This window comes from Scomber scombrus, chromosome 4, assembly GCF_963691925.1.
Source record: "Scomber scombrus chromosome 4, fScoSco1.1, whole genome shotgun sequence".
Taxonomy (NCBI): Eukaryota; Metazoa; Chordata; class Actinopteri; order Scombriformes; family Scombridae; genus Scomber; species Scomber scombrus.
Window position 1 is genome coordinate 17,859,351 of NC_084973.1, and position 25,142 is coordinate 17,884,492.

General features: G+C 37.6%; 1 protein-coding gene across 2 annotated transcripts; it reads right to left on the reverse strand.

Annotated features, from left to right (window-relative positions):
• Window positions 1-146: 146 nt before the first annotated feature.
• On the reverse strand, window positions 147-25,004 carry LOC133979315 (pikachurin). Of its 2 annotated transcripts, XM_062417828.1 has the most exons (28): window positions 24,895-25,004; window positions 22,194-22,195; window positions 20,594-20,703; window positions 19,204-19,290; window positions 18,147-18,173; window positions 17,763-17,880; window positions 17,520-17,655; window positions 14,663-14,829; window positions 14,547-14,555; window positions 12,090-12,155; window positions 11,183-11,295; window positions 10,775-11,013; window positions 10,080-10,267; window positions 9,478-9,578; window positions 9,295-9,395; window positions 8,310-8,454; window positions 7,845-8,034; window positions 6,675-6,800; window positions 6,017-6,260; window positions 5,797-5,908; window positions 4,983-5,099; window positions 4,527-4,707; window positions 3,948-3,971; window positions 3,654-3,732; window positions 3,297-3,440; window positions 2,686-2,769; window positions 2,030-2,133; window positions 147-298 (listed from the first exon to the last, which is right to left on the reverse strand). In XM_062417828.1, exons 1-28 carry the CDS (start codon window positions 25,002-25,004, stop codon window positions 147-149), a joined length of 3,276 nt encoding a protein of 1,091 aa, XP_062273812.1. The 2 variants fall into 2 exon arrangements, with proteins under 2 accessions (XP_062273812.1, XP_062273813.1); XM_062417829.1 differs by lacking the exons at window positions 12,090-12,155; window positions 14,547-14,555; window positions 22,194-22,195 and having other exon boundaries at window positions 24,899-25,004.
• Window positions 25,005-25,142: the final 138 nt, after the last annotated feature.

Here is a 25,142-nt window from a genome sequence, read left to right on the forward strand (position 1 = left end):
AAACTTTTAACAAAAATGCAATTGTTCAGCTGTTACTCATTTTGTGCTGGCATGTCAGTTTCAAGATGACAAATCAGCCGGTCGAGGTGTTCACTCCAGTTGAAAATTGTGCTGAAATCGGACCCCCATCTCTTGAAACCACTAGTCTAGTTGGTGCAGGTGTTGATGTTCTTGCCGTCCGCAGCGTCCTCCACCAGTGCCAAGTGATAGTCAGTAGAGAGCGTGAAGTGGGACACACAGCCCAACAAGCCTCCCATGTACTGCCTGTTTGTGTGCAGAGCGATCTCTTTCATGCCACCTTCAGAGGGAGAATACACAGAAAGCAGGTGTGAGAGAGAGAGAGAGAACACAGATACAGTATGTAGACATCAAAATGTTTTTTCAGTACAGTATATATGTAATTCTTCAAATATGGTCAATTTTGTTTAGATATTTTTTTATAACAAATTTGTTATAGAAATGTATTGATATGCTTTATTACTCCATTCCTGATAGTGACTGTGGTGAAATTCTTTAAATAATATATAATTTTTGGCTTTTATTCCAACATTGAGGGGAAATCATCATTTCCATCACACAACGAAACAGGTGGGGGGTTTTTAAACAAAATTGGTGGCATACCTTGTTTTCCAAAAAAATTCAGAAACTGATCTGACAAAATATATATTAATTCATGCATTTTCAGGATTTTAACGATATTTTCCCCCATCGTTTACATGAGAAATAGCGTACACAGTGTCAGCAAAGTCTTTTAGAAATATCATAGACAATCCACTGTGACCATAATAATAGCCACCATAATTTCAAAATTTTCAAAACTACAAAATATTATTAATGTGACTCTTTTTTGATGGAGATAACATGGTGTGGCGAAAAAGACACGTTGTGGGGGAAATTACATACTGTGACAAACTACATTGATGAACAATGTTGTTTTTCACTATTTTACGTTTGACTGCTAATGGAAAGTACTTAATGTGACTTCCTAATTGGGGCATGACCAGAGGTGCATCATGAGGTTTCAACACAGAGCAGCGTAACATGAGATTTCTGCCATATGGGTCAATAGAAAACAAAGAGCAAAACAGAGAATTTGACAGAATAACCTCAAAATACCACTAGTCTTACACATTTTGAAACTACATAATCTGTTTGAAATGTAACAAACTGAAAATATACTATGTTGAAAATTAGTGAGTTGAATTTTACAATGCAATCATATTGAAACTTTTACAAAGTTTGAAATTCTCCAATGCTCGTACATCCTACCATACAATATATGATTTAGCTAATTAACTGTTTTGTTTAATTTCATACAATTTCAACATAAGCCAACTAATTCATTTTTAAATGACACTGGCATTGTCATTTCCATCACAAAATGTTTTTTGCATCACCCTGAATATGGGGTGGAAATTATGTGAAATCTTATCTTTGTTAGCTCACTGATGTTAATTTTGGGGTTAGCATTAAATATACACAAAATACATCGTATAGAATGTTATCTTTCCGATTATTTTCACATTAAAAGGAAATATATATATATATATAATATACTCTTGATTTAACACCCCTTTAACCTTTATTTTTTCTCTTTTCAGTTCCCTCCATGTAACTCACTCTGTTGTTCAGCCATGTGCTCCCCTTTCACATGACTGTTGTTGTGGTCACCAAGTATATAAATCTTTAAAAAACCTCACTGAATTTACGTTTTTTACAGTGTGGTGGAAATTACAGTGACACCAAAGGACAGGTGCATGCATTTATGTTTAATTTGTATTTCAATTCAATTATTAATCAGTTATATCAGTATTAAATTCAGATTGAATGTCTTAGGGACAAAGGAAATATGGGAAAAAAATAATTTTCAAATGTTTGTTTTGGGGTGAGGTAAGTGTAACAATAATTTTTTTTTAAAAATAGAAATTAGAATTTATTTTTTTCATCCAGCTCCTCCAGGACACAACAGTTGTCATCCACATATGCAGTAATCTACTTCATGGGGTGATAAGTTGTGAGCTCCACTTACCCACATATAACGGTCCATTGATATTGAGTTGTCTCATCTTCCCAGGTGACCTGCCTGTCTTTGCTCCATAATCATCGACTGTCAGCTTCCCTGACTGGCCATCCCTGAAGACATGAACGATAAACTTATTGTTAAACTTACGAAATAGTACAAAGGTTGTATTATGATTGTAAAAATACTTCAAAGACTGTACTTTGGTTTTCCAATTTTTTTTCAAACCAATGAAACCACAGGCAGTTATCACCCTAATGCACCCTCAGCTCTGCCGAGCATTTTAATGTATTTTAGCTCACAGTCTCAGCAGTTTTACCAGAAATAACAGTATTTAACATCAAACCACAGATAGACAAAGTCAGCGACTAGCTGGGGAACAAAGTAGAGCGTTTAGCAGCAAAAGAGCCAGATATTTGGTGTGTTGATTGACACCAAAACAGAGTGAATGTAAGACTTACATTTGTCCAGTCTTTAGAAACGCAACTCCAAATTAATGTTAATGTGGCCCTGTGCAAATAGACAACTCTTTGGTAACATATTAACTTCATATCAGTTGGTGCAGCTTTAATTTTACAGTATGAGTTTTAAAATCATGTGGAAGCAAAGTAGATGAGTTGTAATTACTTTAGTGGACATTTGGCAGGAAGTAAATCAGTGCTTACCTGACAGCTTTGACTCTGTGCCACTTTCCATCGCTAAAGGATCCGTTGACAACAATGGTCGCTGCACCACTGCCCAGGTTGTAACTACAACAAGATGGAAACACATTATAATGAGTTTAGTTTGTGGTTACAGATAGTTTGCGCTTACATAGTTCTGCCTCGATAAATCCTGCTTCTTTTCCAGGTCATGGTCATGCCTCAGACTCTGGGTCTTTTTTTTAGCTCTGCCTGGCTGCTTAACCTTTTCCTACCCTTTGGGGCAAATCAGTATCTTCTCTTGCTTAAATCTGCCCTTTTTCTCCTTAGTTGCTGTTGTGGCAAAAGGACAGTGAACAGCAAACCTGTGCAAAGCAAGACTTGTACTTTTTCTTCATAACCTGGATATTTTAATAAAAAGGAGTAAACAAGCTTTGATAACTGCTTTTTTCTTTTTTTCCTATAAAATATATTTAATTTTTTGTTTCCATGTTATACTATAGAATAGAATATATGTGCACATATACAGGCAATCAAATGAAATGAGTAACACAGAAAAGGGCTTAGAGCTGCATCTACACTTTTTTCTTTATCATACCGCCCTTCATGTTTGTCACAAACATGAAAATCAGTACCCGAAGATTAGAGCACCATCCTGTAGCCCCATAGACAGAAAGTCACTGTTGGGTCTCATTGGACTGTCTCCTCGCCATAGCAACAAGCCGTCGTTGGCTGTGCTCTTAAAGCGCATGAAAAGGTTGTTCCTGGACCCAGACACCCTGAAATAAAAGCACATATTGACCTGTTGACCAAGTACTGCAAGCAAGGTTAACGATTAAGGTTCACTTCATTTTGAGGTGACAACATACAGACCTGTATTCACAGACGAGATTCAAGTTAAAATAAGATAAAGTTAAGAGGTCTTTACATATCCTATATATCAATGAGGAGATACTGTCTGAGTCCTATTTCAAACACCTTCCAATACCAACCTTTTTAGGATGTCTCTGTTGTCGTATGTCAGGTAACTTCGGCCGATGAACTGTGGGATCTCAATAGCTTCAGTCACAGCTGGGAAGATTAAAACATGCACTTACTTCATGTCATCACAAGGTGGCAATATCAACAGGTGTTTACTGGCTCATAAGCTAAAAGACTAAATATGACACATTAAAGGGAAGTGTATGTAGAAAAGAAGTGTGTGTTTCAAAACTAATGACAGGTTCTGTGTTTCTTATGCAAGTAGTATATGCTTTATGATATATAAATATATACAAAAAACTTACTGTTCAAACAGTAATTTCCACACTCTGCCCAGTGAAGGCATTAAAAACAGAGAAGGCATAGATAGGCTTAAGGGATTAAGTTGTCCAATACATTATTTTATATCACCTTACATTGTAACAGAAAGAAAATACACATTTAATCCCTGAGGGGAGGAAATATGCCATCTACTGTAAATATATGCCAAAGATCAAGCCTTTCAAGCCATCTATTAGACAACAATATAGTTCATGCATTAAGCATTAATATCATTAATCTATTGCTTTCTAAAATTAAATTCTGCTCTTGTTCTTTACTAAACTCATAGACCACTGAGTGCATTGTTTCAATCTACAAAACAAATGTGTATTTCTTCCTAGCTGATAGATAGCATCACCCTATAAAACATAATCTTTGATAAGCTTCATGTAAACCACACAGTATCTGATGCTCTCTAATCATAATGCATCAGCATCAACCTATGAACCACCAAATCAACCAAGGAAAATGCCCCTATTTTATAAAATAATTGGTTACACACAGTTTACAACAAAAAAATTACCCCAGTTCATGTATAAATGATAGTTCATAGTGCAACAGACCTTTCTGGCAATGCCTGCCATCATACCCTAGAGGGCAGTCACACTCATATCCATCCCACTTTGGCCTGCAGGTCCCTCCATTAGCACATGGGCTTTCCACACATGGATGTGCAGAGTTGGCTACATTAACCCCTCCAGCCAAGCCAGATGTTATTGGGATAGTGCGATCATTGAGTATGAACTGGGGAAGAAAGGGCAAAGAGACACACAGAGAAAAGAGGGAAGACGAAGAGGAGAGCATGTAAAAAGTCAACCAAACATTTGTCATAATTGTCAGTTTGGTGCCTGTAGAGATTATATATAACCCTGTGTTTACTGACACATTGATATAAATAAATAACATATTGACACTTAAATATGTTTTTTCTGTGTATTTATTGCCATGCAGCGTGAGTTATTTGTTAATCAGAACATACATTAATGTTAAAATACAGGTGTTAGTGTGTGTGTATATACCTTCTGAATAGTTCCAGTGAAGGGCTTTAACACACTTGCTGTCCTCTTGGTTTTGTCATACTCTGGTACTCCACCAATATAGAGAGGTGAGCTGCAGTTAATCTGAGTGAAAGCTCCCTGAAGAGTGAATAGGACAGAGAGATACTGATTAATTACATCAGCTATTCACTACATGAATCTAGTCATCCCATAATAATGCATGTGATCATATTTGTTTTGCCATTAAGGAAGTTAGAAGTTAATTCCTGCAATTTTGTCTTCATACGTGGGTTTCATATCAAAAACCATGCTAAAATCTGTGAGCTTCATCTTGTCATAAAAATTCAGATGTTTAACCAGATAGCCATTAAACTAAGTATCCCCTTGGCTGAATGGAAAAGCAAAAGTTGACATTTTTTCTGTATTTGATTTCAACCCACTGTAAAAATGTTGTTTTGTGTGTTCAATATGGTACAAGATTTTTAATAAGCAAGAGAATGTTAAAATGCCCAAATCAGCCAAGAATATAAAGGGTCTTCTCTGTAAAACATGTTAATAAAAACATTATAACACAAGAGTTTGGGGACCGAACAAAATTTACAACACAATTCAATGATAAATCGACATTGATCTGGTGACTCCAATGAGACTCCAGTACTGCTTTGCTTCTGCTGAATGTGTAATTAGACAAATGTTTATTAACACATTAGCTGCTAACTATAAGAACTTAATTAGGTGTGTATGAGGGATCAGCTGCCACAAGTTTGTTGTGAAATCTTTCTGCCCCCTTGCGGCCAAAAATCACACAGTGCAGCAACACAGAGATGCAGAATACCTCAGCGATTCCCTCCATTGGCCTCTGGCTGTCCACCTGTAGGATACCACTCTTTGCTGTGCGAGACACTCTCAGCTCGTGCCATGCATCCAGACTGATCTGCTCCTCACTCCTAGAGCACAAATTGCCCCATACAACATATATTAATAGTGCTAGTTAAAAAATATGACCGCTATGGGAAAGTGACAGAGCCTAGAGTGAGAGCACATAAGTCCAGTACCTTATTACAGCACCTCCAGAGCCGCAGTCAAATCTGAACTCTACATATCTATCCACCAGGTTGATCGCCAGGAAGTCTCCGCTGCCTGCATCATCACTGTACAGCAACACACCATCAGGCATCGACGGCCGAAATGTCAGCTCAAACTCCATGAAGGAAAGATAGCTCTGGGATGTCAGAGGCCACGGAAGGACGGCATATGAAAACACTGTCTCATTGAAGAGTGGCGAGGACAGTAAGAAACCTTAGGGATTATAGAGAAGACATGAGGACGAAGAGGTGTTAGAACTACAATGATTAAGAGTGAAAAAAATAAGTTCATGAGAACAGACTAAAATTTAGAGAAAGTACATGGGGAGGAGAAAAAGAGATTGGAGTGTGTGAAAGCTTGTCTGACATGCAATCAATCCTGTTTGCTCTATATAAGAAATAATAATCCTCATCTCAACCATTTTTCCCTCATATTGCACTCAACTGGTCTGTAATTGCCTTAAAAGGTCTATGTGACAATCTATGACAGCCATCAAATAAGAAGAAACCACAAAATGATTTTACTTTCTACCCTCACAGAGGTGCAAACCCCATCTTGTAAACAATACAAGTGTGTGTGATTTTGCAAGTCCATGTGTGTGTAAAAAAGGAAAATAATGTGACTCACTCTCATCACAGAGTGCTCCTCTGAAACCCAGTGGACACAGGCAGATGTAGCCATCAGCGCGATTTGCAAAGCAGACACCGCCATTTGAACAGCTGACCAGATTGCACACACTGTCGCTGCACTCACCTGGCACAGCAGGGTAAATGGCACTGATTAGGACAAACTCAGCTATCCATACAGGTAAATGGGGAAAAAATGACTTTACACGATCTAATACTAGGTAAAGTATGCAAGGAAGAAATATAGTATGAGCTGAGAAATCATTCAAAACAAAATATCAAGTTGTATCACATCTTGAACACCTTTTTTTAAATTGTATTTATATCCACATAACATGATAAAGGACACAGTAAGGTTACACTAATACAAAAATAATACACATGGACCACAGACACATTCACATAACGACATACATGTAGTAAATGGAGAAAACATGCAGATAATATGCTGACTAAACAAAGAAATAGACAAATTTACAGACATACAATCTCTAAACATTTGATTTTGGTGCCCAGACTGCAGGGTTGGCATCAAAATAACAGTACTTAATGAAAGAGTAACAGTTAATTTATATTCCTCTGAACCTATTTTTTTTCTTTACCCACAACTGATAGTTTTAAGCTCCTATAGTATTTAGAAAATCATACTTTGAGAATCCTTTGTGATTACCATAATAAGACATACATGCCTGTTTCCTTCTTTAAATTGGCAAAAGATTATTTTTTTTAAAGTAAATGTTCCTGTTATTGTGGCATCTTGTATCATATGTCATTAAACTATCTCAGTCTGATGTTAGATTTGAGAGGCATGTTAAAATGGTGAGCTCTATACCCTGCACAAATAAACATGAGATAAAAATTAAAATTAAGTGTTTGCAACTCTCATTTGTATTTGAAATAAAGTGAAATGTCAATAGTGTGTGCAATAAATAAACACAATATCATCTGAATACAAACAATGGACTCAATCACAAGTAATTATGTCAGAGGTCCAAAATGACTTTTCAGGATCACACAGAGTCCCGTGGATCATCTTACAAAACAGTAACTCTGAATCTGATAAACTATATGAATGAGCCCCAAAACCTGAGAGAGGTACCAGAGCATTATACCAGCAGCAACAGCAACACTCATTGCACAAACTCAGGTGTACACACACATGCCTTCTCACCTATATCAGCTCCACTCAGAGCTCTGCCCAGAGGCCAGGGTCTGATGTCTGTAGCCTTGTTGTTGATGGTCAGACTCTGAAAGCAGCCTACAAAGCCACGATTTGTCCCTGTCGCCCTGACCAGCCAATAAGCACTCGGGGATCCACCCACATAGAGTGGGGAACGGAAAGTGATTTTAGTGTATTGGCCCTGAAAGAGCAAGAGTGAAGAGAACAAAATGTGCCGCATCCTCAGTAACTCTTCAACTCTTCAATAATGTCAAAGCCAGTCTGCTCCCTGAGTTGACAGAGGCCTTTTAAATTAAACATATTCTCATAAAAACAGTGTAACATGTAACAGGTGAGGGGAAATCTTAGCAAAGAGAATATAATTTCTAAAACAATATTTAAATTTTGATCATCAAAATATTGGGAAATAATAATAATAAAACCTTTAATTAGATTTTTTGCTTGTGTTATTGTTACCTGTGAGCGACCGGATATGGGGGTGTCATTGTCCATTCGCAGCCAGCCACTCATGCCATCTCTGAAGACAGTTACTGTGTGCCACTGACCAACAACAATACGACTCTCACTGATGATCTGAGCTGCTCCAGTCCCACAGTTAAACCTGAGGGAAAACAGAATAATGTATGGAAATAATTCTCTAAAAAGCAGAAGTTGTATAAACAGTCTTACATTTTTTAATTCAAATTGTCCCCTTGAAACTCTGTTTAAATTTAGCAGGAAACGTTTCACTTCCTGCATCACATTTATACTCACTGGCCATATCATCAGGTACATCTGTGTAAGCTAATGCAATCCAATACAATAGTTCTGCCATAAATTCTACGTTTACAAAGCTTATACATTTTCAGTTTTTGTTGACATTGTCAGAAAAGTGATAATTCTACTTTATGTTCATAATTGAGGTTCTCATGGGTGGCGATGGTGTACTGGAGTGCATTATAGTGAACGGTGTTCCTGTATGTTATTGGGGTGGACAAAATATTATTTTATGCTTTGTAAAAGCAGAATTTATGACAGAGATGTTGTATTGGATTGCATTAGATTGCACAGGTGTTTCTAATACAGTAGGCGGTGAGTGTATTTCTTTTTTTTTATTGAAACACTTCTTCTTCAGTTAGTAAAATATTCACAGTGCCATTTTTTATTCATGGCTGTTTTAAATCAAATGGAAATATCCTTGATGTCAGTTAAAATTCCCTTTAACGCTCTGTAGTTCCTCTGCTCTGAATGCATCGAAACAAATGAAATGTTACCTCAGCTATTAGTTTTATGTTTATAACCCCTGAAACCTCCTAAACTTTCTTAAAAGGATATTAAAAAGGATACTGAATTTGGCATTTGGTGACATGCTGCCTTTATTTCCTGTCAAAAAAACCTTATAGGATCTAAACCCAAGTAAAACACACTGGACATCTAAAGTTTCCGTCATTGTTTTCCTCACCTGTAGTGCAGCTTGCCTCGCACCAAGGCCAAAGAGGTAAAGTCTCCACGGCCGTGTTCATTCTCACCGCAGTACAGCAGCAAGCCGTCCTCAGAGTCTGCCTACACCACAGACAAACTGTTTGAAAGACACACTGTTGCAAAAGACAATATTCAGTTGAGTAAAAACTACACAGTGCCTCACCTTGAATTCCAAAGTGATGTGAAAGGTCTGGTAGGAGTTCTTCAAGGGCTCAAAGGTCATGTGGGAGTAGCCGTAGAACCTGGGAAAGTTCAACGATACCACTGAAGAGGAACAGAAAAAGGATAAAAACATTATAAATGTACCAGTGGTTGCTGAGTTGTTTTACTCAAGCTGTCATAAGTCTACAAAAGATGTGTATTGGCCATTTGCTGTTGGTTATGTTTGCAAGAGTTTGTTTTAAACGCTTAAAACTTAAAATAAGAAGTACATTTTATCCAAAGCCAAAGAGAACATCTTCAAATGTCTTCTTTTTTTCCAGACAAACAGTTAACGACTCAAGAATGTTCAGTTTATTATCACAGAAGGCAAACTAAACCAGAAAATAATCACATTTGAGAAACAGGAATCAGAGAATTTGGACATTTTTTCTTAAAAAAAGACTCCAAACATGGATTATCAAATCAGTTGGCAATTAATTTAATTAATAGTTGCCACCTTATTAATTATCTAATCACTGCAGCTCTATACTGAAATAATCTGAATCTGAAATTATAGATAAAATTAATTAAAACAGAAATCCTACAACTGGAAACTTGTCTCACCCTCAGAGCAGGTGTCCCCTCTTCGTCCGAGGTTGCAGTGGCAGCGGGAGCCTCCACCGTCATAGTCACTGAGGCAGAAGCTGTCAGGGGGGCACACTGTGTCATCACAGGTCAGGTCGTACACACGAGGAACTTCGCCCTTCCAGGGGGACATAGTTGGGATGGGAGAGGTGGTGGGCAAAGTGGTGCTGAGATGAATCAGAAGGAAAAAAAGCTTTGTAGGTTGCCATACTGCCATATATCTGTCACATTTATTAGTTCTGCCTATATTGTTTAAATATTGCTAAAATGTTCACCCCAAATGTAATGATCCAGTTAATGATATTGTTCATCACAACCAGAAAGACACTTAATCTATGTGACTGCTCAAAACACCATCTTTATCAAACAATTAAGTGAAAGAGCATGAAAAAAGGCTAATTGCATGTGGCTTTTAGGGGAAAGCAGAAAGCCTGAAAAGACAGCAATCTGTCAAGGTGCAAGAGGAAGAGTGATTTTGCTGAAATATCAACAACAAAAAAAAGTGGTGCTCCTGTTTTATTTTTTGTCCCATAAGTTTTCAACTTTGCCTATAAGAGAGAGGCCATTACAGCCTACAGTTGCTTACAAACAACACTGACATCTTAGTATTCTAAAACAAATTAATGAAATGTATCAGTATCATGAGAAATCAAGGTTTTTATGGCACATCTTACCTTGTAGTGGTAATTGAGGCAGTAGTTGTGGTGTCACCTGTGTTACTCGGCTCTGAGAAGACCAGATCTGTGAAGACTTGGAAGATGGACGAGGTGGTGGAGGAGGCTGGAGGTGCAGTAATGTTGGGAGGAGCAATGGTGTTTATGCGGTAAACAATATTCTGACCAGACGGTGGACCAGAGCGTGAACGAAGCTGGGATTTCCTGTTGTCTTGATTGATACCTGGGAACGGCTTCAACTAAGAATAAAAAATAATAATTAAAAAAATACAATAAATAATTAAAATATAATAAAATAGAGAACAAGATGAAATTAATACAGGTGTCTTAATATGTTAAGACAGAAGATAATATGAAATATATTGTATGTTTGATTTGATTTACAAAGTTATATGCGTAATAACTTACTTCTTCTATAAAGATATCATAATCAGAGTCATCAACGTCAAAGCCATCTTCATCTTTACCCCCGAAATCTGTGATGTAACGTCCGTAATCACCACTGCCAACTTCTGAGGCACCTGTTGGGATTATTAATGGGGAGTGTTTGATGATGGTTATTACAAGTTACATTCATTAATGACTGGAAAAAAGAAAGAAAAAAAGATGAGATAGGAAATGATTTGAGTTGGTTGAATGATGAAATACAGCTACAAGAGTTAAAGATACCTAATGCTGGTCAGAGATTGACAATATAAGAAGACTAGAAATTCTGAGAGTGGCACTGCTTAGATGCTGTACATAATTTGAGTTGATATATTCTTTGTATAATGAAATGTACATTGCTTTGATGAATTATAATGGTGACAATTTTGATTGCTGTTCACCGTTTGTCATTCATATCATACATTATATGGACTGAAAACAATCTGAATCCAGAGTAAAGTTTCAGAAGAAATGGACTTCACTCTAAAACTGGCTGCTCATGTTCAATAGTAAGGCAGAATGACCTCTAACACAAGTAACCACCTGCTTGCTGTGACAAAATAAACAAAAAAATAAAACCCACAACTTCAAATACATTTTTTGGATTTCCAGCCAACTGGCTACTAGATTAATTTCCACACTTTTCTTTAAATTAGTTACTGTAACTGTTGGAATAAAAAAGGACCACCATTGGTACAGGCTGTAACTTTCCCTCCGTTATGTATTTGCAGTATCAGCAACAACAATGATGTCCCCCTTTCACTGGAGAGATGCTGCAGGTGTTGTACTGTGGTTATGATGCCCTCCATTGATGAGCAATGTCATGGAGTGGTTAATGTTATCACGTTGGATGGATGATGCATTAATGACACAGACACAGTGGGTCTACCTGTTAGCCTGTACCCGGGCTGCTGCACCACGTACTGAAAAGTGTCTCCTCGATACAGAGTGGCAGCTCACAACAAACAAATACAAAGCCAGACAGTGAATACTGTGAGTCCAGCATAGGACAAACTTCTTGGTTAGCTACCATTGCAATTACATGCAAAAATAAAAAATAAAAAAATTACATTGACATTTTTCTTCTCTTAAAATCCTGTCTAAATGTGCTGTTAAATTTGACACGTACAGTATGTGTTGGATTATATAACATAATATGTAGAATTTACTTTTGTATCCAAATTATACAGATATATAAATACATTATATATATAGTGTGTAAATAAACATAATACTGCTAGACTGAGGAAAACTATTATGAGTCTGAGATATTCAAGATGCCCTTTCTATAAGTTGGAACAACATGCATACGCATGTTCAAAGTAAAACCTTCCACATACCATCCACCCTACCTTGAGAAAGCTTAATCTTAGCTTACATAACAACCTCCCCTCCCTCTTGTCTGCTTGCTCTTCCTCCTCCCCATCAGTTTTAATTATACAGTAACAAATGCTGGTGAATTCACCATGCTGTTAGGCTAGTTGGGGAATTGAAATATATTTGATAATTGTGAAGTGATATTAGACAACTTATATTGATAGTATTCTGTCAATGTAATTAAATTACACACAGAAACTTGACTTTTAAGCATGAATGGATGCCAAGATTTAAAGTGCTAATTAGCGCAGCCTAATAACATTAAATCCTGAATACTGAGCGCTAGCATAAAGGAAGGGGGGGGATGCCCAAAAAAGCCCTCAGCAAACTAATCTGCTGTTGTGTAACAATCCCCCTCAATCCATACCACCCTGTTTCCAACCACTATAAACACACATGCACACACACACACTCACACACACGAGAACTGTCTCCGAAAGAGCAACAAGAAAAGTATGTCAGTCAGTCAAGCCCACCCCTGCTGTTTGCTCAAGCGGCACTGCATTGTGTGTGTGCATGTGTGTGTATTTGTGTGTGTGCATCCATTAGGGGTGTGGATGGGTAGAGAAGGGGTCTGGCATCCCGTCCTTAATCCTGTCTGATAAGACTCGGACATAACCCGCTTTTATCCCCCGCTGAGAAACCACGCTTCTCTAACTCTACGTTTTTTCTGTCCGTCTGTCTCTCAGTCTCTTTCTATCCAGCATATTTTGTCTTGTTTCTTGCAACTTTCATTGACATTATTCTGGACCAATTCTCTTTTATATTATCTTTTTCACTGTCTGTCTCGCTTGCACTCTCCGCAGGACTTAATTTAGTCAGTTTTACAACAGTTTGACAGCTAACATTGCGTGTGAAGCAGCAGGCTTTCTAAAGTCAGCAGAGTGATCTGTGGGTCACAGAATGAACTCAGAATAATGTGATTGTGTCTGCACAGCTGTGTAATTTTAATAGTCATGTATAGTCCACGGTCATACCCTTGCATTCACACACTAACACACACACTAACACACACACAGACACACACAATATTATGTCCACAAATCTGTAGGTAAACTGCTTGTATGTCATAATCTTTGATCCATTAAGACATTGCTATTGCTGCTTCTATGTGTATATACAGTATCTGGCACACACCTGTGAGTGTGTGTGTTTGTGTGTTTTAATATCAATCAGTCCCAACCATTCACCCCCCTCCCCCACACACCACCAGCAGCTGACTACATAAAAAATAATAAAGTAAATGACTCTGTTGCTCTATATCGGCATCATCCAAAGGCTGCGGTCAGAAAAAGCCACTGACATGCTGCCAGGCGCTGTCCTACATTCAAGCAAATGTTGAGAAACAGAAACCGTCAGACGGCATACTGCGTGCGTGTGTCAAAACCTTCTGATTCAGGTTTTTCTATTCATCTTTAATTTGGAGGTGTTCTTTTCGAGATGAGTTGAGAAGGATGTGTGATTCTACCAAAGAACACTAAAAATATTGCTAAATTGAAACAAATTTGGAAAAAGTAGACAAAACATTGAAGGATTTTTTAGGAATATATTGTAGAGTTACTTTGGACAATACTTTAATAATGGAAAATGTATGCTCCAGTGCCTCCAGACCAAATGATCAGCCTCATATTTTCATTTTGACTGATAGATGTATGAATTCATTAAAAATACCTTGGTGGGTAGAAAAAGTGGTTATAGATAAGTGTATAGATGGAGTAAAGTTAACATATTGTGTAGCACAGAATAAAGTGCTGATGGTCATCTTCACACATTGTCGCCCTCTATACATACTGAAATTGAACGAAATTAGACCGAATTTTTAAATACAGCTGCTAAAACTCATCATGCCCTCATTCTGTTGGGAGAAAACATGACTCATTCAACAGTAACGTTAGGGTTTATGCAGTGTGGTTAAACATAGTTAAAGTTTTATTATGAGAAAAACTTTGGTGTAGAGTTTAAACTAAACTGAAACTCTCTTTGTTTTGAAATGTGGTAGAAATTAGACTAACAATAGAGCTGGGAGTAAACTTTCTTGGTTTTCCACATGAGCATATGGGCTGGAAGATCAACACTCGGCCTTACCAAGAGTGCGCACAGGGTTGTTTATGTGGCTGGGTGGGCTGACTCCATGCACACTGACTGCCCTGACAACAAACTGGTACTCTGTTTCTGGTATTAATCCCTTCAGCACCATGGAGTTAGTCTCAATGGGCTCACGAATGTACGTCCACTCCGTGTCCATTTCTGGCCTGTGAATGACAAAACATAGAAAGACAATAATATGAATAATAATAAAGGTTAAAAATGTTCTTTTTTTGAGAGATTTCTTTTTAAATTCGGATGTGATCTTTCTTTCCTGCTGTATATGCGAGTGTGATATATCTGAAAATGCCTATTAGGAATTGCAAAGAGTACAATAACTAGACACTGTAGTGCTGAATATCTTAAAATTACAAAAATGCTGCATGCTTTTCACACACAAAAAACAAGCAACTGACTAATGGTTTTTTGAGGCTATTTCAGTCATTAAACATTATTTTCCACTTTAATCAGAAATTAAAGTGAAGCAAAACAGAAATAAAAAGTTGAACTCCTGAACTTTAGTTTTTCTATCATGTCCAACTTCCATCTGGAGCTGCCATCTAGTCATGTGCTGATTCTGAGCGCTTCGAGCTACAACTATGTGTTGAATAGAGTCATCTTCACTCCGCTCAATGTCTCTCTTCAGTAGGGCCTCTTTTGATGTGAGGGGAGAAAGATTTGCCTTTGAGATGGCTCTTTTGTGTCCAAAAATCCCCCACATGCAAAAACAGACACTGATTCATGTCTACTATCTCACAGTAAGTGACAGTTTGTCTGCCTCCATCTCTCTTTGCTCAGTTGTTAACTCTGCACCACCTTTCCTTTTATATCTTTACAAACTTCAAACCTTCTCTTTCAATATGTCTGTTTTTTGGAAGTGGAGCCTTTTTCAACTACATCTGCCTTTCTCGACTCTCTAAAAATTATTTCTGACCTCGACTTCCTTGACATCGCAGCCTGAAGACTTGTCTAGACATAGGAGGTCCTTTCTATGTGTGTGCATGTCTTTGTATGTGAGCCTGCCCACCACTGTAAAATCTAGACAGAGAAAGCTATTCTGGGAGTAAAATTCTTTCTTTTGTCATGTCCCAAAGGACCCGAACGTCAAAACTTTAATCGGTACACTGAACAGACCAGCAAAGGGCTCACGAAATTAACTGTAGAAGAGAATTTTGTTTTCTGTGTTAAGCGTCAGTGATTGGTCTGGTAATGAAAGTTTTTGAAAAACACAATTTAGAGCTGCTTATCTCTTACATGGCTTCATTAGTATTTTGTTTATTTGCCATGCCAGAACCTCAATCCGGCAACGTCTTTGAGGTGACAGTATGTTGCTGCATTCAGCCAGTGGTCACAAAAAGAAATAGGCCCAGCACACAACTTGTTTTGAAAGTAGATATTATCTTTTAATATTTTGTTTGACAACAACAAATTAGATTTCACATGTTAACTTGTTCACTTTGGACAAACTCAAGACTAAAATTAAATAAAAAGTAATCTTAATGAGAACTATAGCTGAATGTATTACATTTTTTATCAATAAATAAAAACTTAATTAACTTAAAAGTTAATTCATGTATTAAAACAAAGTATTTCAGAAATTAATGTAATAGCTAATTTAATGTACAATCCACTGAAGTTGACAAGAAAACAGCTGGGATAAACTATGAAAACATACAGGCAGCACAATGACATTAACAACCAGGTGAGCTTAAGTAATGCTCTGTGGACTTGGTTCTAATGCTAACGATATTTTCAGTCAGCTATCTTTAGTGTTTCAAGATTAATATCAGCAGTCAATCATCTAAAAACTTCCTCCAGATGTTCACTATTATCCAACCTTTCACCTTCTCCTCTCAAACTGAACCCCGACAATAAATAGTATTTCAGCGAGAGCAGGTAACTGTGGTAATGCTATGATAGCATTACCACACATACCAATGCTATCACAGCAGGGAGTGGTGAGCAGTTCTGCTCAAACAGCCATAGTTAGGAAATGACTACTGGATTTACTGGGGAGAGTCAGTTTGTTGTATTACTGCAGAACAGAGTGATAAGGACTCTCTAACTTCACCATAGATGAGAGCAACACTTGTAATCACGGTTACTGTATACAACAAAAATGGTGACCTCAAAATACTAAGAGGACGTAAATATGACAAAAACTGAACTAGAATTAAGAAAAATCTAATTAAAAAAAGCCAAAAGTTGGAGCGCCTTGGTATTCGAGTAATAATAATAATGCATGCCACATAATGGCAGCGTCCCTGGTTCGATTCTGGCGAGAGACCTATGCTGCAGGTCATCCCCCATTTCCTGGCAGCCTCTCTGCCATGTACTATCAAAATAAAGGAAAAAAGTCAATAAATCTTTAAAGTTAATATAAAATTAGGTGCTAAAATGAACACAGCTTGTAGGCGTATTGTTAAGCAGAGCCACACTAGCTGTTTCCAATCTTTGTTAATCTAAGCTAATTACCTGCCAGCTATAGCTTAATTATTTCCCTTACTTTTAAGAGTGTGAGATTAAACATCTCATCACACTGTTAGCAATAAAGCTGATTTTACAATTTCTTTTGAATACCATTATTTCAGAGGCTGCCTCATTGCATCCAGTAAAAAATTCTACATCTTGTGTCATTTATAATGCGTATATGTATAATTGCATCCTTGGTGTCTTTAGAAATATTAAATCTTGACTAGAATTTGGGTGTGATCAATCCTTGCTCATAGAACATGACATACATACCTGTGAATACCTCTGACACTAGATGTACTGGTGAAGTCTCAAATGGTTGGTTTAATAAAAACAAAGCTTCATCAATGTCTTATTTTTATCTGACTAATCAATTACAACTGACCTGATGTAAGCCACCAGGAAGTGAAGGACAGGTGCACTTCCCTCGCTCTCCCCTTGCTGCCATGACAACGCCAGCTCTGTGTCAGATACAGCCATGACAACAGGCTGAGTAGGGGGCGACGGAGGCATGCACATTTCTAATGGCAGAGAGAGACATTAAGTTCAGTGACTGATAAAATCAATAATGCTGTAGGAATAAGAGCGTCAACAGTTAAATGGATTCCTACTACTCACATATTCTTACCATGTGAGGCGGTGCTGATGTCTCTGGGCATACTGGGTCTACCTTCCCCTGCCCAACCATAAGCACCAACGCTGACCCTGTACTTTGTGTTCACCTTTAGGTTACCAACCTCCACATCCTATACAGTGTATAAAGTGAAGAAGAGGTAGATATTAAGACAAGAGCACATTAGAAGGAATGATTACAGGGAAAGAAAAGGGAGGAAAAAAGAGGGAAATTAAATGGAGGAAGAGAAAAAGAAGACAACATTACTGATTTGGGATTCTTTCAGAATCTTTGTTTGGAGATGAGTGGAAAAGTGTGCCAAATACAGCCATAAATGTCAACTGTACTAAGAGCAGCAGCAGAGTCTAATTCACAAAAAAGGTACCAAATGATACTCACAAAACTTGCTTGTCCGTCAAATTGCCCCTTTGAGAAGATAAGAACAGAAATGCTATTAAATAACAAGTTCAAAACATCACCTGCACCTTTTTGTATACAGGCAGAAAGGATTTTCTAAAATCAGCAAGATTTGATGATGGTGGAGTTTATGGTCATTGTAACCAAATATTAATATTACTCATTGTTTTTCTCAGTGTCAGCAAATCTAATGAAAAGACAGAAACCATGCATTAGTCCATCTCTCCATACTGTTTGACATTAAATATTTAACTTTTATTTGTTTTATTCTTTTTTAGGGCAATGCTGCTTTGAAAACATGTCTCACGCAGATTTGGTTTGCTATCACACCTATAATTTCCCATATTGTCTAAATAAGAAGCTAAAAGCAGATCGCAGATTGGCGGTGGTTATACTGGCAACTGTCCAAGAATAACAACACAATAGGCTGCAATGTCAGTTGCTCAAAAGTGACATATATATTTATGTCTGAGTGACAGGTGCCATCTAACAACCATAGTGATTATGACCCAGAGCAGTGGTGCAGTTGTAATGACTTATGTCAAGGATTGGTATATGGAGGCTAAAACCCAGTCCTCGACTTTGCAACGGGAGGCCGTTGTTTGTTTCCCATTTCCAACTACGATTTGGGACAGTTAAAAAAAAACAAAAAACATAACAACCCTCATCTCCTAACCTCACCCCCATGGTTATCACTTTAGCCGTTATGAGGAAGGTTGCCTGACTTTAGTAATTTAAACACACGTTTCTCTAACCTTAACAAACTGATCATTTTAACCCATACCAGTGTCTTTCTTTAAACCTAATGATTCGTAACAGTTTTGGAAAAATCAGACAAATGATGCTGTTCTGCTGATTCCTGTTGATAGGGCCCAGAGGTTACAAAAAAAGCTTCTATGTGTCGTTCTGGAGCGCATGGTAAAAACAAAGTCTTCGGTTGTTTATTTTGGAGGACTTTGAAATAGACACATCTTTGCCACTGATTTGAAAGTGAGAGAAAGAAAAGCAACACGGTTAAAAAGTATCAGTTTGTACTCACAGTGGTCAGCATGTCCAAGCTGAGAGGTACTTCCATCAGAGAGGCTGTATCCAATGGACGGCCATTTTTCATCTCAGTGTAAAAGACCTGAAACATTCACATACTATATGTCAAAAAAAGACAAACCTACAAACACGTAACATATTTATATGAAAAAGTGTCAGAGTCGCAGTGTAAATGTAGTTTACAGAAATATCCAAAAAAAAGTGACAGTGACGGTTTGACAGTCAAATAACAGGTAAATGACGTTTGCCGTCTTTCATTAAAGCTCTGAGTGTAAACAAGACATCATGAGGAGGAAGTACTACGAGGAAACCGGATTATTTATGAACTTTTAAAGTGATTGGCTAAATGAACACACACGTTTAGCTGTGAGTCGTGGGGAAGCTACAGTAGGTAGCTGACTAATCCTCTTAGTGTAGACATATGGCTAAACGCAGAGCACACACTGTCATACTGATCCGCACTTTGTTAATGTTTGACTCAAAAAAAACCTTAGAAAGGAAAGAAGGAGGGAAGGAAGGGGGAGGTAAGGAAGGAAGGAAACAGGGTTTTTGTATGGTATTAAGTTTATTAGAAAAGTATATTTTAAAATTTAAACATAGGAGAGGCTTAAAAGTTGAAAATGAAAGGAAAGACTCTTAAAATTACTTTTTCAATGCCATCAGCTACAACAAACAATAACAACAACACAAACCTGCCATTGCATATTGCTAAATGTACATCAATTATGTCTACCAAGAAAAGCAAGTCCCACTTTAGTGTTCGAAGCACAGATTGCCTCGAGTGGAGCAAAAAATCTATTGACAAGGCACTAAATAAAGATTTGTGACCACATCTTTCCGAGCGAGATTGCCTCAGAAGAAGCATAAATTTGTCAGTGAAAAGGGTTCCATCAAGACACCAGAAATGTCAAAATATCAATCTAGCCCTCAAGGCCATGTCGCTGGACACTGAGTTTGAGAGGCACTTTAAAAACAGAAACAAAGAGGTGGGGGCCACACATGTCAATGACTTGCAGAGGAAAATGGGCATCCATACAGTGTCAAAAATTGTGATTTATAATACATCAAATGAGTGTTTTTTATGTTTTCCAGGTTGAAAACTTTTCAATCAATTTTGAGAGAGAACACATACAATGAATATAGGGGTGTGTCATTTTTTAGTCCACTGATTGCAAAGCTAAATATTTTCTTGATTTTTAGCTGTGTGATTCTGTCAAAGGCAGAAGAGTCTTTAAATGTGTTTCTAAAGTCATTTTTTTGCCATAAATCTTTTTCACTGACAAGTGTGACATGTGATGTTGAAGGTCAGTAATTGTGACTTAGTCATATTGAAATGTTACACAATTTTTTATATTATTTACTATAAAGTCACAGTTTGGAACTACCTTATATCCAGTGATGGTGCTAACATGTCGACGGGGCATCTTCCATCGTACTCTGAAGGCAGTGCAGTTTAATGTCTCCAACTGGATGTCTAATGGAGGACTCAGGCGATCTGGAGATGATATACAAAAGGAAATAATGATATGTTAAACAGTTTAAACCAAACAAGACCTAAAAGAAGATGCCAAGTGATCAGAATCACAACTTTGATTGAATGCTAATGTTGCTATTTGTCTGCTGGATGTGTAAATTAGCAACTATCTGCTAACACGTGTGTGTTGTGTTTATAGCTTGTTTCAGCTTGCTTCAGGACACACCTTCACAATTTAAATCCTTCAAATTCATCCTCACAGAGAATTTTGATCTGACCAACTGATTTATTTTTTCCATTTCTCAGCATATGCAAAGAAGCTGTACTCATTTGCCATCCTATTAATGATCTCTGCTCTGTCAATTGTTTATGAGTTCAGAACAAGTCTGTTGAAAAACCTCACCAAATAGCTTGAATCTGTGCTATATTTCACCTTAGTCTTTTTGAAGGATGACAAAAGCACCACTTGAAATGGCATAACCTGTAGCTTGATGAACTGGCTTATAATATCAACCGACTCTGACTTCAGGTGTGATTATTTTCATGATATGAGTTATTAAACCCTGAGTGCGTCTGTGACACTTCAAGAGATTGTGATTGCACCTCCAGTGTCCAGCTGTGGCCTGAAAATACTTCAGAGAGCTCTTATGACAGCAAGAAAGAGAAAGAAGTATAGAGCTGTTGATCATCAGTGTTTCTGATGACCTACTGTATATGCATTACCAGGTTTTAATAGAGAAACATAAGTGGACAAGGACCCTCATTGCCTCCAAGCCATACATTTTATGTCATAACATTTACACATTTTAGATGACTTTTATATCCAGAAGACCAATAAGGTCCTTAAAATGCAACAATATAGTGTACAGAAGCTGAACATGACACTTAGCATTGCATTATACAGAAATGTGATCAAGGAGTAAAATGGATGTAACATCTCTCATTGTGTCTTTTTAAGATCTGCACTATGGTAAGGTTCTTAATTTAAAAGCCAAATATTAGCCATAACTGACCTTTCCATGTCTGGGCAACAAAGGGAATGAATTCACTGGTAAAGACAAAGATAGGGATCAAGCATAAAACAACAAAAAATAGCAAATCATTGCTCTGTAAATTGAAATCTCATGTATCTCCAGCACTGCTCTTTTGCACTTTGCTTTCTGTGTCTGACCTTCTTCTTCCTCCTTTTGCTGACCTCTCTCCTGTCCTCCTAAATCCTCACCTGGTGGCATCCCTCCTCCTTTCTCATACTCTTCTCCCTGCCCTTCCATTGGAGCGGGTAATGCAATACGTCAGCTGAATTCCTTGAACATGCATATCTTCCCAGGGGTGTGGCCCGGTGAATGCACGGGTGAAGTGCACATACAGTATTAGAGCAGATAGAGATGTAACGTCTTAAATCATCATCTTTATGTCCATCAACACAGCAGTACATCATGTGTGAGGGTGTAATTGTTCAATACTTGGATTAATTGAAAAATCCTAAAAATCTTGACACAAATCCATGGAACATCTGGATATTTTTTGGCCAGTAAGATTATGTATTGATCGTGGCCCTTTGTTCCTGTAAGTGTCTCCACTTTGCAGAAGGTACAGACAGTTCCTGAGCAAACTGCATCTTTTAAGCAACATTGCCCTCAAGTCTTGGTGGATGTTTCGACACTTTGACACTTAACTATTAGGATAAAGAAAGAAAAACTACAAAATCTGGGTTAAAATATTGTGATAACACAACAAAACTTTCAAACCAGTTGGTAATATGCCATTCAGCAGTAGTCCTGAGTCTGGGGCCAGTGTGGTTGCATCCAGAGCAACTTGAAGTGCCCCGCGCATTGCAGAGGAACAGTATATTTACTGTATATTATAGACTTAATTTGAGTTTGTCATCAAAAGAGTGGAAGAGAACAAAGTTTCTCTTTCCGCCATTACTCCTCACCTACGCTCAAACTCATGATCGCCTGTAACTCCACTAAATTTGGGGTATTTCCCGCTCAATACATAAATGCAACAGGTGTGGCAAGACCGTCCTTGTCTTAGGCTTGGAGGTACTGACTCTCATCTTCTAAAACATACAGTAGATAAACTGCTCTGACATACATACTGCAGATCAATGTGTGCTGCAAGACAAAGACAAAGACAACAGGATGCCATATCCTAATGTCACCAAACAGCATTTTCTCACACTATTTTGATATTTTGAAGTATAAGAACGATAAAGCTTGAAGCAGCAACTCATATAGGACACAGAGCATAGCAAACATAGTCGTAGGCCTTTTCCAAATCCACAAAACACATACGTAAGACACAAATTGCCATCAAAACACAGGTATCTGTGAGATGGCAATAATCCTCCTCTCTATGACTTTCCCTTTGAAATTTCTTTTTTTTCCTCCTTAAAAACAGCACCTTTTTGTTCTACTGCCCTTTTATACAGTTATGTGTGCCCGTTCTAATAATGTTATTATAATGCTTGCCCTAACTTTACTAATATTCAAGTCAATTGAATTCAGATTTCCTCTTTCAGAACAAACCACCTGTTCTATCATCCTGGTTCTGTGGTCGTACGTTGAGGGCCAGTCATGTAGAACTGCTGCTTTCTCCAGGTCTGACTCATCCTAAAGTGAGTGAGGGCTAGACCCATGCTGTCATGAAGCACTTAAACATGCCTCAGGGGATGCTATATGAACATGGAGTCGGAGAGGACATACTGCAAAATGTCATTTCCCGGAAAAACAAACACCATCTCACATTGATTACATTTTTCATCGTCTTGTACCAAACCATATTTTATGTATTGAGTGACACCACAGAAGAGATCATTTAAAATGCATGTTTTCATAAAAAGTTAATAAGTTCAGATACACATTATGGTGTGTATTGCTGTAGGAAACAATGGAGTGTAAGAAATAAAGCTACTGAATGATTCTGTAAATAATTCAAATCAATGCTGTCAAATGTTTGAAAAAGTATGACCACCTTTGGGGAGAGATGTCATTCAGTTTTAACCCTTTTCCAGTTGCACCAGCTTTGTTATTTAAGGGCTGATGTGATTCATCTAGACATCCAGTCCTGTTGACATTCTCCCCTCCTTCACAACAAGGCCTGAAAGACCTCAAAACAAAAAACAAGTACAAATGTCACTGGCAGTCATGAAGACAGACCTACAGTCCTGACTGCAGTGAGCTGTCTGCACTGACAGACAGATGTAATAGTCAGCCTGCTATGGCCTGTGGGTCAGAGAGAGATAGAGAGTGAGCTAGGGAGAAATACGACGGACAGAGACTGACACTGAGAGAAAAGGGAAGTGATGGAAAGAGAGAAAGAGGAGGAAAAGGCAGGAAACAGGAATGGCAAAATTGTTCAGGGTGACAGGATAACAAAGAAAGATAGAGACAGGGGGAGAAAGAAGAAAACTGTGGCGATGATGAAATCAACATCCAGAGATTTTCTGCCCGGAGGAGCCCATTGGCATGTTTGATAGCAGGTGTGCTGTTGGTCTAAAGCTGAATATTTTCCTTTGTTTGTTTGTTTTGTTTGTCTTTCTTTCTTTCTTCAACACATATTTACACATTTCAAGATTATTAAATACAGTCACAATTATTAAAACACAAACAATGTTTGGAGAAATAAAGCACCATCAACTCGTAACTGTGTCCTTTCTTTCTTAGCCAGGGCAGTCTTATGTAAAATGCATTAAGCTTTGCGTGCAAAGTCTAAAATTGCAGTTTATGTGAACAGGCTTAGTGGTTGTCATCATGCAGTGTTCCTGCACCAATTTGTAGCACACTGAATATGTGTAAAAAAACAGTTTTGATCAGATGTTTTGTGATTTAAAGCACCTAACAGAGTGTTGTGCAGTGGCTTTTGTTATAGAAGCACTTTTATAAGGTATGGATGTAGTGGCGATAAAGACATGATGATGATGTGTTTGCCTGAAGATGAGCATCCAATTAATAATGTTTAGACTTTGTCTCAACAAAGTAAGTTTTGCATTGTTGTAGTAAGCATTGTTGTACTTTTTTTTAAATGCGAATGAATGCTATCATTGATTAAATGTGACGTTTCAAAGTTTTAAAGCAGGCTTGCTGTAATAATATTGTTGTAATCAAATTAATGAAAAGACATGTACACATACTCAAGTTCGAAGCAAAAAGTGCCCTAATCAGCAATATCAGTATTATTATTAAAATAAGTCAAACCTAGTTGGTTAACTTACCAGATCTCCGAACATTTGATTTTCTTGCACAAAAGCAAACGCTGGCCGTGCATATTGCAAAGAGAAGTAAGTACAAAAGACTCCTTTCTTTACATGTAGATTCCATGTCTTCTTCTGGTCGCAAGTTTAAAATGTTCAAATGTTCATTTTATCACGAATGCAAACGCGTCGGTAACTGTAAATGTAAAGGCGATGAAAGTTTGCTCTAAAAAACAAAACAGGATTTTATCCAAATGTTGGCGCA

Excerpts from the sequence above, each read along its gene's own strand:
- LOC133979315 (XM_062417828.1), bottom strand. The coding sequence starts at position 25,004 with ATGGAATCTACATGTAAAGAAAGGAGTCTTTTGTACTTACTTCTCTTT. Across the intron at positions 6,801-7,844 it reads TCTGAGTGGAGCTGATATAG|GTGAGTGCAGCGACAGTGTG; the intron begins GTGAGAAGGCAT and ends CTGCTGTGCCAG. Across the intron at positions 5,100-5,796 it reads CAATGGAGGGAATCGCTGAG|GGAGCTTTCACTCAGATTAA; the intron begins GTATTCTGCATC and ends TTCACTCTTCAG.